The 16,381-nt window shown below is 45.6% G+C and overlaps 1 protein-coding gene across 1 annotated transcript; it reads right to left on the reverse strand.

The window, feature by feature from the left end:
* Positions 1-15,413: 15,413 nt before the first annotated feature.
* On the reverse strand, positions 15,414-15,932 carry LOC120840265 (piggyBac transposable element-derived protein 3-like). Its single transcript, XM_040210695.2, has one exon. The coding sequence runs from the start codon at positions 15,930-15,932 to the stop codon at positions 15,414-15,416; it is 519 nt and encodes a 172-aa protein (XP_040066629.2).
* Between the last annotated feature and the right edge of the window lie 449 nt (positions 15,933-16,381).

Below are 16,381 nucleotides of genomic sequence, written 5' to 3' on the forward strand. Positions count from 1 at the left end.
AACCAAACTATTGCTCTTCAGCTCTTTATTTTACTCGCATATAAGCTATGGCCATCTTGGGGGGGGGGGGGGGGGGGGGGGGACGAGAGGTTTTACGAATTTAGAACAATACATCTGTTCCAAAAGAAAAGTGCGTATTATTTGTAACGCTACTTATGATTCTCGTGCTTCGCCTTTATTTAAAAGTCTCTATAATGAATCCTTTTAATGTGTATGATTGTAGCCTCACTCAAAGTTTTATATAGCAGATAAAAAAACAAAAGATTTACATCACTCGCTTCCCTAGAAAGAACCCCATAAACGTATCATGCCCGTTTGCAAAGAGTACTGTAAAGTGAAAAGATGTAACTACGGAACACAGATGATAAGTCATCTTTTATGAAGGTTGCTTGAGGGTCACACCCAACAACAGACGGACTTGAACACCTTTTCAATGAGCGAGTTACGCTCAATTTATGTATAACTTAAACGTCGTCGTTTTATAATTACTTTTAATACAATGTGTTTTTATCTCATTGAGGAGCGTATTTTGTCCTGCGCTTTATTGGCTCTTGTTCTTGTGTATTTGCTCCATCACTTATACATTTTACTTGAGTGTACATTTATTTTAAGGTTTTTTTAAACTTTTTTTATAAATGACAGTTTTTTGGCCACCATATTTTATGCCCTTTTAAACTCTTAGTCTTAGACCTAGTTGCTATTGTACTTATCTTATTGTTGCTTTCCGACCATTTTTAACTTTTATTGCTCTATGGGCGCTTCATTTTTATTTTTACATTTTTTATGTCTTTTGTTTCCTAGTAGGATTTTTTCCCCACCTGACTTGCAAGTGTTATCAATATCTGCGTTTGTAATTCTATCTGTTTGATTGTTATGTGTATGTTTTACTTTCGAATTTTACTATGCATGACGACTGAACTGGCTCTCGCTTTTATAAATTCTTTATGCTTAGGTTCGCTTGTTTTCTGGTTGCGACTGTTTAAACTTTTTTTTTTTAATGTTTCATCGGATTTGTGTAATTAGCGCTAATTTTCTCAATTGTGTTCTTCCATCTTTCTTTGCCCTAAAGCGTACTTGTGGGTTACGTACCCGTGTGTTCTTCCTCGTGTGTATTTATGACAAGCTGATGACATAAACCTTTATATCATGAGTTTTGCCTGCACTGTCTGCCAATGTACGGGGGCCACGGGTTCGTCAAGCTGTTAGTTAGCAGCTTTTTCCCTCGGTCCTCACCATCAATCATAAAAGATAAACCTAGTATTATTATTACTAAAGGTGAATGAACCCGTTTACCAGCTTCAGCGGTCGCCTAACACAACACCATATTGATACTTCGCGCCTGATCGAGCCGGTACGCCATTCCTACCACAGAAGATCCAAGGAACAATCGGACGCAGTGCGCAGCGGGGTTCTTCTACCTAACGTGCGGCCCTTTGGACCGAAGGTGGTGAACAATTCCGGTTTACTCCCAAGGGATACAAGAGATACAACACACATGGACCCAAACATCAGTGCCATTACTTAAACTTGAAAGAACAACGAACATCAACGATGGGGGAGTCCTGGCTCTTCCCTCTTGTTGCCACGCGTCCTGCGCTCCCCCCCCCCCCCCCCCCCCCGTCCCCCCCGCCCCTCACAATAGATTGGCCTGCAGAGATTAAACCACTCCAACTTCAGTAGAGGGTTTCGCCAGGTGGACCGAGGCACTTCAGACAATCCTGGCCAATCCCAGCGCCAATGCCTGCTGCCCAGTTGTGCCCACCTCTACTTCCACTTCAGAAGACGTGCGATGGTTGGAGGATATAGTGAGTCAGCACCTGGGCTACTGGAACCAGTGGCCCGGAGGGTGAAAACGCCTTTGAGGAGAGGGGTCAAAGCCAGTAGGCTGAAGATCGGAAGACGAGGCGGGAGAAGGAGACGGAAGCGATGTAGACGCAGAAGACAACCAATCGAAGTGGTGGGATTTCTCAACCTATAGGGAGCGAGGCGGGAGCAGAAATAGGAAAAACTGTTGGGCGAGCCGGAAGCTGAAAAAAATTATATTTTTGGAGTAGCTGGGGCCTATCTGAGTGATCTTGAAGAGCCGCCAAGCTACGCAAGCTGGTGTTGCGCCGGATACAATCGTGCGGCGGGACGGCGCCGTGTGGGAGGATTGAGAGTGATGTGGCGTGGCACAGCTGTACACTCTTAGAAAAAAGGGTATGGATAGTCCTCCCTTAGGGGAGGAACGGTCTTGTAACCTATGTTCCTTTAGAAAGGGAGAAACGTTCGTCCCTGAAACAGGGGAGCAACGTTCCTCTGTCGCTTGCATCTCAATATGGCGGCCCCGAATCGAGCAAATCGAGCCCAATAAGGCTTAACCAGGACGCTACGTCTCTTGTACGGGACGAGAGCAGCAGCCAATAAAAGCGTCACACGAGCTTTCCGCAAACTGTGTTTATTTCCGAAGCCAGATTCCCCCCACAGGTACAGAAACTTGCGTTTCGAAAGCAGTTACTCAGTCTTCTCGTCGACAGCACTGCGATGTTAAACGGAGACAACCGATACCCAGTTACTTCGCGCACTTTGAGTCTTACCTTTGGTGTTCCTCGAGTCACAATTCCTTCGTCAAGCGCACATCACAGAGAAGGGTAAACTCAAGCCGCGAAACCAAAAGCCGCTCTCGAAAGAACAAACTCGAAGCCGCTGTTTATCGCGTAGCGTGAAAGGTTAAATCGCTAGCCACCAGATGGCGGGGTCAAGCAGAGTAATTGCAAGCAGCTAGGCTAGGTGGCGCTTGGAACCGCCCATTTCATGTTCTACAAAAAATAATGTATTTTCTTCAGGCCACTACTGCGCTTCAGAGCCGCTCTTCTGCGCTAGGGGATCCTCTACTATACACACACATTACACTTGTTACAAACAGTAGGTGAACATACATTGAGCACATACACGGCACACACACAAATATCAATACAACGGAACACCACACTAACCCGAACACTACACCCGATCTCTGCGTTTCCGTCTTTTATACTGGTCGTTTTGAACGTACGGAACTTTTCGGTGACCCCCTAAGCAATAAAAAATATTCCCAGCATGTTGATTTTTTCCCAGCAATGTCATACCTCTGAAAGTATTTTAAATGGCTCAAGGGATGAATCTCTTATTAAAAGTAAACGCTCGATCAAGCCGTAATTATTTGAAAGCCTGTAAATCGAGCCGCCCTAATGCGGTTCGAAGCCATGAGTTTGTTTCCCCACACGGCACGTCGTAGCCTGTATTTCTATTGGTTCTTCTATTTGTGCTGTTCGCGCAAAGCTGCAATTGCCGTCTTGAATTAATCTCTGTAGAGCGGATATTCACTCAGCTGGAAGTGATGCTTCACATGCTGAGAAATCGCTTTTCGATCAACTTGAATGCAGTCAAAGCCGCGACTTGCGGCAGGTGTTCAGTGTACGGAGCTACGCCGTGGCGAGCCCAAAAACGTCTAGCGCTCATCCCAGCGCGCCACTTGGAAGGCAGTTTCTCCAGGAACCGTAGTATATTTAAACAGCAAAGTAAAGGGCAGCTTTTTTTTTTTTCGATTTTACCTTCTATTGTTTTTTAATGCCGAAATTCCATACTGTAAATATACGTACTTTCCGTCACGATTTCGTACTGTTCAGTCCTTGCACCAGAGCGCAATCGCTCTCGGGGACGAGACAATTCCGACAGTCATATTGGCCATTGTACGATAGCGAAAGGAGCTTCTACTGTTCAGACCAGCGTTCCAACATGACTATCCGCACGTTGATCGATTGCACATAATCCCTCAAGTGGTATTAAACTTTTTAATATAAAGCGGAATGTCAACCTGCGACACACCGCCCCCTCATCATGGCCCGATCAACGGCATCAATGCCCGACAGTTTACGATCTCATCTTGTTGTTACACCACTGATACGCGAACACACGGTCACATCGGCGATAATTCCAGTCTTCTGTTCACAACCCACAACACTGCCATCACAATGTTGCATCTATGTTGCTGACACGCACAAATACAGAACCACGTTGAACGCCGGTTGCACTCGGCATCGGAAAACAGAATCGAACTCAGGGGGGAAGGCACCCAGGCAGCCGGCAGCAAAACCTGCCTGTCTTGGACGCAGTTCCTGCGGTTTCCATAACGTCGAAAACGTCGACACAGTTCCGCGTGGTTTCGCTACTGTAGCGACTGTAGCTCCGTCGGTTCGCCGCGCGCGCGAGTCCCGCAATCCAGAGACGGCCATCCCCCAGTGTACGTGGCACTGCTGGCACTGCTCCGCAACTTCGCTGTTTCTAGCGGCTTCGTTTGCTCGTTTGATAAAATTAGTGATAAAAGCGTCAATGCAACCGAAATGTTCTGCACGTTTAGACTAGAAAACGGAATTACAGGCGGCCTTTACTGCCGCTGAAGCTCAATGAACTCAACAGCTATTTATTAAACAACGTGCGCGACCTGCTCGAAAAACGAAACCGAAAGAAGATGAGTCGGGAGGGCGAAAGCTTTCTCCCGTCCGCCTGGAGAAGGAGAAAAACGTCTCGTTCCTCCCTTCTTCTCGTGTCCGGTTGGGGGCGCGTCAGTAGAAGGGAGGAATACGCGCCGTTGCTACTTTTTTCCTCCATTTTTTCTTAGAGTGTATGGCACAAGAAGGCACGCGAGTGTTGGGATTACATGCGGGTAACAGGAGAAATACTTTGTGTCCCGGTAGCTGTGTAAATACCTAGCCTGTCGGTTGGACATATACGCAGAGAGTAGAACGAGCGTTTGGTCGCCTGTGTGCTGAAGGACGTTAAGATCCTGGCTTCCACGAGAGAAATACTCATTATGGGTGAGTTCAACGGACATATGTACTAACTGGATGGTTGGGAGGACGAGAATGAGCGTCTTATGATGCAGATGACAGAAGACATTGGCTTGGAGATTATAAATATCAGAGCTTCGTGTGAGGGTCAGTTTACTCTGAGTGCTCGCGAGAGTAGAACATGTATAGACTACGCCTTAGCCTCGCGGACCCTGGGTCAATATCTTGTCTACGTACATATCGATGAAGCAAGTGAATATAGTTTCGGGAGTTATCCTAACCGAGTGAAACTGTAATTCTTCAATGTAAAGTGGAAAACAACAAAGCGAAATCCCCTCTGTACAAACCGTTTCAGGCTTTCCCCTCAGGCAGCCTTGGGGGTAGTTGAGAATTTCGAGAACTGCAGCAGCAGCAGAAAGAGCGCTGATGGGTACGTGGAATTTTTGGAAGAACTCAAGCGACTCATCAGACAACATTCAACGAAAAATCGTGGTGGGCGACGAAGGAGAACGCTGTGGTAAGACGCGGAGGTAGAAGCTGCTACCAAGATGCGCCAGGAGTAGAATAGAAAAGACCGAATGGTATTTGATGGGGAACCCAGTGATCAAGTTTCTATCAAATGGCGTATGTACGAAGTGCAGAAGCATGCGAAAAAAAATCGTTCCAGAAAACGTGTTTCAGGTTGACCTTGGCAGAAAGTGGTACATTAGCTCCAGCGGAAAAGATGCACCGAGAAATTTTGGAGGTATCTTATAACACTTAACGGAGGAGGTTAGGAATGGATCATTAGTGACGAGAACACGGGACTACCTACATAAAGATTAGATCAACGCCTCAAAGACCACCTGGTAGATGTGTTCTCGCCCCCAGAAAGAGCGCCACCTTAAAACATCTGTCCCCAGAAAGTACTGGACTGCATTTCGGATGTCACTAGTGATACTAGTGCAGCAATCAGCAAGGTATCAGTGATACGCGTGCTGGTCAACGTCTAAAGCAACAATGCCCAGGGGTTGGAGTACATTTTAGCAAGCATCCTAAAGGAACTACAGAAATATTGAAGGGATCAACTTGCTAAAATTTTCACCGACATTGCCTCTAGAAAAGAAGTTGTACCTGGAGGCTGGAGGCGCGGCAAGGTCGTACTTGTTGCAATGAAGGGCAGTAATTGAGGGAACTTTCGTAACTATATAACACTGACGAGGACCAGCACAGTATAAAAAAAGTTTCGCACACATCCTGAACGTGCGCAGGACGGCATGGGCGGAGGAGGAAGGTTTACTCACCGAATTTCAAGGGGGGTTTCGACGGAACCGCAGGTAGGAAGATCACCCCTTACTTTAACGCAATCTATCGAGGTGGCCCAAAAGGAGGAACGGAGTTTAATATGTTGTTTCCTGGACATCGCAGAAGCCTACGGCATCGCGCCACATGACCAGTTCCTCGGCCAACTCAAAGAGCTCAACACGCGACCAGAGTAGATCGCCTTCATCTACCGTCTGTATAATGGCAACATGGTTAGGACACAGCTGGATGGTGCCAACTCTGAGAAGGTCCTGGTAACGATAGGTCTCCGTCAGGGTTGCCCATCATTTTCACTTTAGTACTCGTATGTAGCTCGGCAAGAGAAGGAATTCTACCGGTGCGGTCTGGGCTTTTCGTTGGACCACCTGGAAGCGGGGGAAAAAGCAACTGGATACTGCAGGGACTGACATACGCAGACGACATATTCCTAACAGCAGAATCAGTGGACGACATGCGGCTTTTATTAGACATCTGCACAAAAGAAAAAAAATAAGCGGGACTTGGTTTGCAATTCAAGGTCAACAAGTCGGCAGCAGTAGTATTCGCAGATTCCCCAAACATAACACTCGGCGACCTTCAACTAGGGGAAGACGACATGCCAGTCCTCAGCGAGTACAAGTACTTGTGTATCAAACTGTCAAACGCATACGACTACCTGAAAGAGTACCACGCCCAGCTTCGCCAAGCAGCCATCTGAGGAGCCAGCATTCTCCGAAAACGCAGCCTCTGGAGTTGCAATAGGTTCATTGTGTCTAGCTAGCTGGGGAAGGCGGTGGTGGTGCCTGGATTAACATTTGCTAACGCTGTGGTATGCGTCCCATAAGATGTCCAAGCCCACATGGAGCGAAGGCAAATAGAGGTCGACCACCAGGCGCTTGGCTGCCACGGGGCAGTAGCAAATGAAGCCGTGCAAGGTGACCTGGGCTGGTTCTCCTTTGAGGCTCGGGAAGCGAACAGCAAAATCATGTTCGACGGAAAACTTGGACACATGGACACCGGCCTCTGGGCCATTAGGTTGTTCCGATATACGCAGTTCACGGGACTACAAACCCACTGGCAGAGACGCTTAAATTATCTTCAACGCAAATTTGGTTTCTTTGCTGACCCCGTACAAGCATCGACGGCGTGGAAACGGGACTCGAAGATCCGACAGAACGTTCGTGACCATGAGACCCAACAGTGGCTCTACGTGGCACACACGAGGTCGATGCTGGATGTCTACGTGACACACGAGCAGGGTATCGCCTCAGAGACTCAGCTTTGCGATAACAGCGTTGGCAGCCGATTACTCTTTGAGGTAAGAGCGAGGGCCCTGCGGACGCTGCCCTGCAGAGGGCACTTCGACGCAACTGTGATCGCGAGTGTGTGTTGGGCGTGTGGGGGCCCACGATTCAACAATAGCACATATTGTACTTGAGTGCGCGGCTCTGGAGCCGACTCTTACACAAATACGTGGCCCCTGTGCCAGAGCCCTCTGGCGGTTGCTCAAGCTTTGGGCTTCAGTGGATGCACTCACGAACGACATTAAGCCATCGTTTCAGGACGTGATGGACAATCAAACAACCTTAACGCACATGGGACAGATCGGGTCAAAACTGGCCGGCTGATGAGACCTAAAAACGAGGTCTGGAGGACTAGAAAAAAAAAAGTACATCTCAGGGGGGACTAGGCGTTCAATGAACTTCCAGGCTTGATGCACCAACACAGTTCGAGCACGCAAATACAAAGGGAATAGCCGTAGCCCCATCATCATCATCAGGTCGCAAATGATACATTGTACCTTGCTGTAGTCAGTTAGGAAAGTTGTTGTCTAGAATGAAAACGAAGATAAAAAGAGGTTGAAGTTGTTTTGATATCAGTGAGCTCCAGATAGGTTCAGTTTTCGGCACCCGTATATACTGTCAGAGATGCTATAGACGTGTAGTCTTTGCCGGATTGACATAAGGAGCATCTGTGTCCGGTCGCATTAGCTCGTCGCATGGGGGCAGGTTCCGGCATATAACGAATCGACTGATGAACCCTGGCCCAGCTATGTCCGCTCACTTCCTCCTAGCCCACTTTAATTTCAGCACATTGACATAATTAATCCAAGGCTTCAGGACAAGTGTAAAGGCGCTATTATCGAGTCTGATGCAAACGTCATAGCTCTGCTCAGACAATCATCTACCTGAGCCGCTCTCTTGCTTGTTTTGACATGGACAGACATCGTAGAGCTGTGCGGTCGGGTAATCAAAGCAGCGTGGAGCACGTTACAGACCTCAGGTTAAGTGATAAATTACCCCTCAACAGCGTCGAACAAGCCGGCGGATTTCAGTCATGATGTCCTCTCGCTATATAATGGTTCACCAAGCCCGATTTGTTTTCCCTCATTTGATACCGAAGTGGAGGAAGTGGAACATTACGGAAGGTTCTGTAGGAGCATATGTGTTTATAAGAATTACAGCCCTTCTTCTGATAAAGGACGCCTGAAAGGTGGAAACGCTATTCAACGCCATCGATCTGCGCTAGAGTGAGCTCCCGGCCACCTAATCTTACAGGTACACGTTTCTCTACACCGAAAGAAGTCCGTCTCCAAACTTGGAAAACAAGTGTCATCAGAGAGCTACTAGTATTGTGCAAGCTTTATTTTGAATGCCCTTTTAGTCAGCGACACCGAAATATCGATGCTATTAGTCGAGACACTTAAATTCCACGAAAGCAACATACTTTTTTAGGACAGTACCATGGGACATCTTCTCTGGGTCGTCCCTCAGTGGAACTGCTCAATTTTCATAATTTTTCTCGACGTTCTGGGGTTCTCATGAAGGCCTGAGTTTATTCCCGTAGCGGGAGACCATTACAAGAAAGAAGATAAAGCGAAATGAACCGGTCAGCAGCAGCATGCAATTGAGTGCTGTTGACCGCTATCAACACGATCCCAGCACATCCCGCGACGCGTGAAAAGCGCGCTGTTCTTGACAAAAATTTTAATCAGAATCGGTGACTGCGCCATCTAGTTCCGACTTGATCTCTGGATTGAATCGATGCATGCAATGAACGCACCTCTTCTTTCAGCCACCTTAACCCCTTTATAAAAACGTCGGAGCTTTCTCCGTGGTTCGCAGTGATTGGTTCTCTCAAGTGCTTTAAAACAAAACAGACGCGCGGGATTTTTTTTTATTAGATACCTTTTGTATTGATTTGGACTGCTGTTTGATCGCTTTTTTGCTGGTATCTTTTTGCGCTTGCAAGCGGGCGCTCACATCTACCGTACTAAAAGCGCGATCATGGAGCGCTTTTGGATCGCTTCAAATCCACCGAAGGAAATCCTCATTAGCGTGCACATTTGTGATCGCAAAGCATAGCTAGATACCGTCAGTCTTTTTAGAATAATAAGGGTATGAACATCTTATACCAACCTATTCAAATTCGTAGGGTAATAATAAAAATAACAACTAAGTCGTTATGTCGTCATAAGTAGTTCACCAAACGAGGTAGTCGCAACGGCGTTACTTGTAGCCCGTTTCTCACGGGTCGTAGTGGTACAGGGTCAATTGGAAGTTACGTGCAAAGTAACGGCATTCACTGGCGCCAGACGGTACGCAACCTCTGATCGTCGGTGTAAAATGTAGAAATTTTTTTTTTTTTATTTCCTGTCGCAGCAAGAGCTAATACGGCTCCTGGAGTACGTGTGGTCTCAAACGCACGGGCTGTCAGACACAAGTGGCCCGTAGAGCGAACCCTCTTCCTCGACCAGCTGGGTTGAAACTAATGCGTGGGATAAGCGCAAAAAAGGCGCCTGGCGCTGACTTCCCTGTACGCGGACGGTGAAGACGGATGTGTAAACCCCTTTAAACATCATCATCATCATAGCCATCACCATAATCGTGTCAATCTAGTTTTTGACGTCCATATGCTCTGAACAAGAAACAGGCTTCATAACCACAGTTTGAATTGAATTTCGAAACTGGAACGGTAAATGTTACAGCAAGTTCCGAAATAATACTATTCCTTCTTTATGCCATTTTTGAATGGGACTATCAAGCATTTTATGATCGCTCCACAGACATTGAGCTTAGGGCATTAAACGATAAGAAGGCTGACAAGCGAATCACGAAGCAAGAAGCGTAGCGACAATAAGATTCGTTAGTTGAAAAACCCTTTAAGTACTTGACGTATGTCTGCTAACCTTGTTGCCACATGTTCTATATCACTGAATTACGGAATATATACCATAATTCCTGAGTGCGGTACACGTTGTGGCAACAAGGTTAGCATGCGCGTGTCCTGTGCACCACTATGATGGTACAAATGCTGTTTGCTGCTAGCTACGGGAAGTGTGCCTTATGTTCAAAAAGAGCATATGTTGTTTTGGAAACGATGTCAGTACACGTTTCATTTTTACATCCAACTGCACACTCAGTATTTTGTACAATGTCTCCCCATAAAATGTGCTGTTTTTACTGCAAGAGTAAACTATGCATTGCCGAACGCTCAGTTTGCACCCAAATTTAGTGTAAGCCGTCTGAATCAAATTACAAAATTTCAGAGTTGTTGCTGTTTTATTCAAACATTAGAAGTTACTTTCCCAAGCAATTTATATAGGAAAATGGCCACACATAAATACATGGAAATAAATTACATGAATTTACAAAGTAGTCCTTACTTTGCCACTGAAACTTACCGAAAATCATTTATTTGTTCAGAAATATTGGCCTCTGGTCTGGACTGATAGCACTATATTTGAGCGGAGACCGAGTGTTTGGAAATGCGTAGTTTATTCTTGCGTTGAAGAAACACTGTAAATATATTTAGGTGACGAGCCGTATCAATTGACGGGCTCCAGCTCTGTGACATACATTTTCGTGAAAGTATATGCTCCTGTTTTGTCACACATGTACCATGTGCCACAACATATAGATGGTGAAGCCGAAGTTCCCTCATGGTGTGGATGCCGTACCGTTTGTAATATAAACATGTAGAAAGGGGAAGATATACTTTTAAATTCACAAGGATTCGAAGAATGGTGAAATATTATCCTTAGTTCCTGATGGTATTGAATAATTGCATTGCCCTCATTGTAAAGGATAGCCAAGTGTTCTTTGCCTCAATATTCTTAACATTTATTTCTAAAATGAATGGTACCAGCTGACAGCTAGAATGATCAACTTACAACTTTCCTTGGGAAATAAATCGTGCAAATATCTGTCGTGATGAATGAACAAACAAAGCCTCGGCTCAATACTATAATTTCCACATGGGGATAGGTAATGTTGATAAAAATATTTAACAGAGAAATAATAAAAAAAGCTAACCTATAGCCTGTCTCAGGTTATGAAACGCGGCCCAAGACACTTTCGCAAAGCTCCCTGGACACCATTATTAGTGGTATCCTTCTTTCCACTCGCCTCATTTCCAGCGTTTGCTCTGCTCAAGTGGGAAAAATAAAGGGCTTTGTGGTACGAGCCTATCCAGCGTTTCTTATCTTGCTAATATCTATAGTGCTAAACTCTCTTGCAACTCCTTAAACATTAAAAGTTCTTGAAGGGCTTCTTGGACCTTCGGGCGCATCAGAGACACCATCCGCGAAGGCCGCCGGGACCCTTCCTCGTGGTTCGTGCCGACGAGTCGTCTGCAAGAAACGCTATGTTAAAATGCGAGACAGGTTTAGTTATAGGAAAACCTATAACCTCTTTTAACTTATGCATCTTTAGTTTGTGCTCCTATCTAAACAAACTTATTAGCTTTTCATTTATTAATTTTTTGCTTCAGTAGAACTTCAAGTATGGTAAATATATTCATCTGAATTAGTATGTTACATCCTCTGGAAATCTACCTACAGTGAATCTCCTGATGTTGAAAATCACCCTAAATCAAACATCTCCTGAAGTAGGCCGGGCTCAGTGAGTACCGAAATAGCATATGCCCTGTGACCATGTACACCTTTAGAACTTAAAAACTGCTCTGAGTTAGACACTTGGAGTGCATACGGTGAGTTGTACTAGTTTGAGCTTTTACTACGGTTATGTTTATGGTGGAAGGTGAAATTCAGCTCACTAATCAACGTCATCTTGTTTTAGATATAATATTCTGGCATTAAATCCTCCCTTTCTGGTTGAATTGATGAATATTCTACGGTAATGATTTCAGTGATGTGTGGGGATGGAATCTTTTTGAAGCACCCTTTATAGCAACCAGAAGTTCCTTTTGAAGGAGAGAAAAAAAACATTCGTAGCACAAGTTATTTAAATATAATTCATTGCAATGCATATATGACGATAAGATTAGCTATTGTCCTATTGAATGAAAAGACGACGTCTTTCTCACTTTTCTAATTATCTGAAACCGCTCATGAGGCTCATTGCGTGGCAGAGAGTTTAATTCCCTCCAACTGTCAACTAGCTAATAAGTTTCAAAGCACTGGATACAGCAACAAGATTGTTGTGAGAACTATTTTACTCGCTACGTTTTGTTATCTGTGTTTTGCTCAATAGTTTGTTGCAATACAAGAAGGTGGGATGAGGGAAAGGAAGGCCTGCGAGGAGGAAGGAAACGGAACGCTGGAGAGAGGAGGATGTTCTCCCTTCTCCTCTCCATCGTCCCGTCTGCCTCTTCTTCCCTAGCCTTCCTTTCTGTCGCACCACCTTCTTGAGCTGTAACTTACTATAGAGCGCGTGAAAGAGCGCCTCCAGGCACGTGCTTGGCATTGAGTGGTACGGCATTTGGTTTTAGGCTTTCCCGTTTATAATAGGAGCCATTAGTAAACCGTTACCGCGTTTCCCGCACCGCTCTACCGGAGACTTTGAAACATACTTTTAAGCTCGTGCCTGGACAATATCGTGACCACGGGACGCGCGCTTAAAAGCATGCTTCTAAGGCTCCGGTAGTGCGGTACGCGGTAATGGTTTGCTAAAAGTCCCTGATAATTCCAGTGCCAGCTTTTTTAATCCGAGCGTTCCTGAATTTATTTCAGCTGTACTTCAATTGAATCCAAGTGGTCATCAATTTTATCCAAGCGCAAATAAATTTAATCCAAGTTATTACCAAATTAATCCTAACACAATCGATTTTAAAATCGAAAAGCCACTAAGTTTGATCTGTTTATATCAGTGAATTAACAAGAACTGCTGCTCACCTTTCATAAACTCTTTTAGAGGTCTGAAGTGGTTGCTAGTAATTAATACATTTTTAATGTACAGCGTGTCCCCGCCCCGAAAGTTTTCATATGAGCTTTTAATGATTGCGTTCTCATATTCAAAAACCATATCTTCGCGGTATGCTTGCGCTTTGTCGCGGTTTTATCAATGGGCGTGAACTGCTCGTTTAAATCGCCTGAAAGAACTAGTGCTTGCGTCGTCCCGCGATAGCAGACTTCGCATGTCGACTAAGCGATCTTTCAATGAAACGTCGTTCGATGAGCTGATTGTAAGCGGAGTTCTACCTTCGCGTCCACGCAAAGGGAGGGTCATTACACCAGGCACTTACATTGAGCCGTGGTACAGAGGGAAGGTGACTGGGGGCCTGTTTTTTAAGTTCAACCTCCTCGATAGCTCAAAGAGGGGTTCGGGCGTCCCCAAGATGACCGAGGACCATGCCGAACTTCCCTGAACAATAGCAGCAAAATTAAAAGAAACAGAAAAGAAACTGAAAAGGAAGTCTATCTTATGTGTTGAGAAACGAGGGAGAGCAGGACACGAGAGCGTGAGGGGAAGTCAGAAGGCCGAGCTCTGGTTGGAATGATTAGTGGGCACACCTAAAGCTGTAGCTCCCTTTGTGTCCACTGCACTCGTCGAACAACGTAAACGTTCAGCGTTTGACTCTCGTCTTCGAACGCGTTCGGCGTGTGCAGGGCAGAAACATTCAGGTAGCCTTAGGTCTACCCACTAGTCAGTCCAAGTAGAGCTCGGCGTTTTGACGTCCCTGCTCCCTCTCGTCTCCCCAATTCCAATCTCAAAGCTTTATCTTCGGCATTCGCTTCTGCTGAGCGAGAGTTCATGCAGCTGAGGGGACGAAACTGAGAACCAAAAAATAATGCGAAACAATATGAATATGTTATTAGAGCGTTGGAACGCGCTCGTATAACTGGCCCGCGGCCCGCGGCCCGCGTTTTTGAGACTCCTAATATATGCTCTCTATAATGTTTTTTTTTTATTTATTTCAGTGTTTTTGTAATCTATCCCGAAACTACGCGTCACTGCTAAACGACAGATGTTTTTGACAACCTCAGAGACTGAGTCAGGCTGTTCAGTCCCTTTCTAGGAGCGAAACTGCTTTCGTGTTATTTATTTCAATGAAATCAAATCCCGAATCGTTAAATCGATTTGAAAGGCGCGTTTCAATTTTTTTTTTGCATTTTATACTCATCTCATCAATGCCAAATTTATGAGCTCTTAAGAAATGATGCACTGACCATCGATCAGAAAGTGATGACTATAGGCTCTTTCAGGCAGCTGTGCATGAGCGCCGCCATAACCCTTTGCTGCCTGACCCTCTTAACATTTGCCCAGAGTAATAGAACTTTCAATAAATAATTGGAATAACTCTATTGGAAGAAACCCAGAAGCAAAAAAAATATTTATTGAACAGAACAGTTTTTGTGAGTTGGGATATGTGTGTCCCGTCAGTACTACTGGCCTATAAAAAACACGAGGTTCTTAGGAAATCTCGTGAAAAGCTGCAAAGAAATTCCTTTCTTTAGATATGCAGAGAAACACTCCGCAACAGGTGCATTTGCTGAAAGGCCATGATTCTTGCTTGCGCTGTGCACAGACCTCGCACCTTCCACGTTTTTCGCCAAAAACAGGCCAATGCGAGCCGAGACTACTCGTTCACACATCTGCGCACACTGAGTAGGAGGCTTTGCGCCGCTTGAGACACTGTGCACCGTCTTTGCTACCTGAATCCCTTTTTGGACTAGACGACTGTCCCATGGTGAGGAGTCCCATCACAACGGAGCGCTTGTAGTCCAGGTAGGGGATCTTTTCGTTGAACTCACAGTAGGCGACATAGCTGTTTACTAGACATATGTCCAGGAAGCCAAAAAACAAACGGTGCCACCATTTCTTAGATTTTCTGTCGGTTCCATATATACTCCGTAGTATGTCCGCCTTGTCAATACCTCCCATGAGCATGTTGTAGTCCGAGAGCGCAGTCGGGCACGAGACCGTTATTTTTGTGCCGTCTCGCTCCGTTCTTTCCACAGTTCCCACTTCACAGCCATGGTAGTTCGAAATAATGTAGACTACCTTGTTGTCTTTCCATTTGAAGAGAGTTATTCCTTCCTTTGTAGTTTTGAAGTCGTGCTCTCCCGGTGTCAAGCTCTTGTCAGAGCGAAGTTCTGGAAGCTGCCTTCGGTTGCTCCGTATTGTGGCACAGGCACATGTTTTTTTCCATTTTCAACTTCGCCATCAGTGGCACGGAGGAGAAGTAGTTGTCGAAAAAAAGTGTGTAGCCCTTTCCTAGGATCGATGAAGGAAGATCAAGAACCACGCGTTCCCGCAACCCAAACTCAGACTGAAGGTCAGATGTTTCTAGTTTCTTTCCTTGATACACCTGAAAGGTCTGGATGAAGCCCGACATGTCTCCCAAGCACCAAATCTTGTAGCCGCGTTTGATCGGTTTCATGGGGTTATACTGCTTCATTGATGATCTTCCTTTGAAGAGTATGATGGATTCGTCGACACAGGCCTCTCGTCTCAGACCATAGGCTAGTTGAAACTGCCTATTCAGCCCATCTATCAGCGGTCTCAACTTGTAGAGCTTGTCGTTGCACTGACTGGATAACAATGAATTATCATTTAGGGGCAAGTTCGAAAGTATCCTGGAGAACTTGTCCCTCGACATAGTTCTTGAAACCAATGGCACCCCAAGGTCTGGGGAACCTGACCAGTAGTCCCTCCAAGAGGGATGTTGATGATATCCCATCAAGAAATTGATGCCCAGGAAGCCAAGCAGCTCTGTGGTTGACAGCTGGAGGTCAATGCCCTTTTGCGTGCCATAGAGGTTGCTTTGAAAAGATATTTCCTTTTGCAGTGGCACGTGAAGCAGAGCTAGAAAAAATTCCACTGGTGTTGAGCAACCACAGAACACGTCTTCGGAAGCCCCTTCCTGTTCCATGAACTCCGGTCTCTAGGTCACGTGCTGTCTTCGACGCCACTCGCAGCGTTTCTGATGAAAGGAAAACGCAGAGACTGCGGCTACTTCTTCTGGACTTACACACGAGTCTTCAGAGGCTGGGTTGTTATTGACTCCGCCTGTGCTATGCGATTCTGCTTGGTTGTAGTCCGCCCCTG

The sequence above is a fragment of the Ixodes scapularis genome, unplaced genomic scaffold, assembly GCF_016920785.2.
Source record: "Ixodes scapularis isolate PalLabHiFi unplaced genomic scaffold, ASM1692078v2 PGA_scaffold4__175_contigs__length_147842914, whole genome shotgun sequence".
Lineage (NCBI taxonomy): Eukaryota > Metazoa > Arthropoda > Arachnida > Ixodida > Ixodidae > Ixodes > Ixodes scapularis.

Coding starts and splice junctions, on each gene's coding strand:
- LOC120840265 (XM_040210695.2), bottom strand. CDS start 15,932: ATGTCGAGGGACAAGTTCTCCAGGATACTTTCGAACTTGCCCCTAAAT.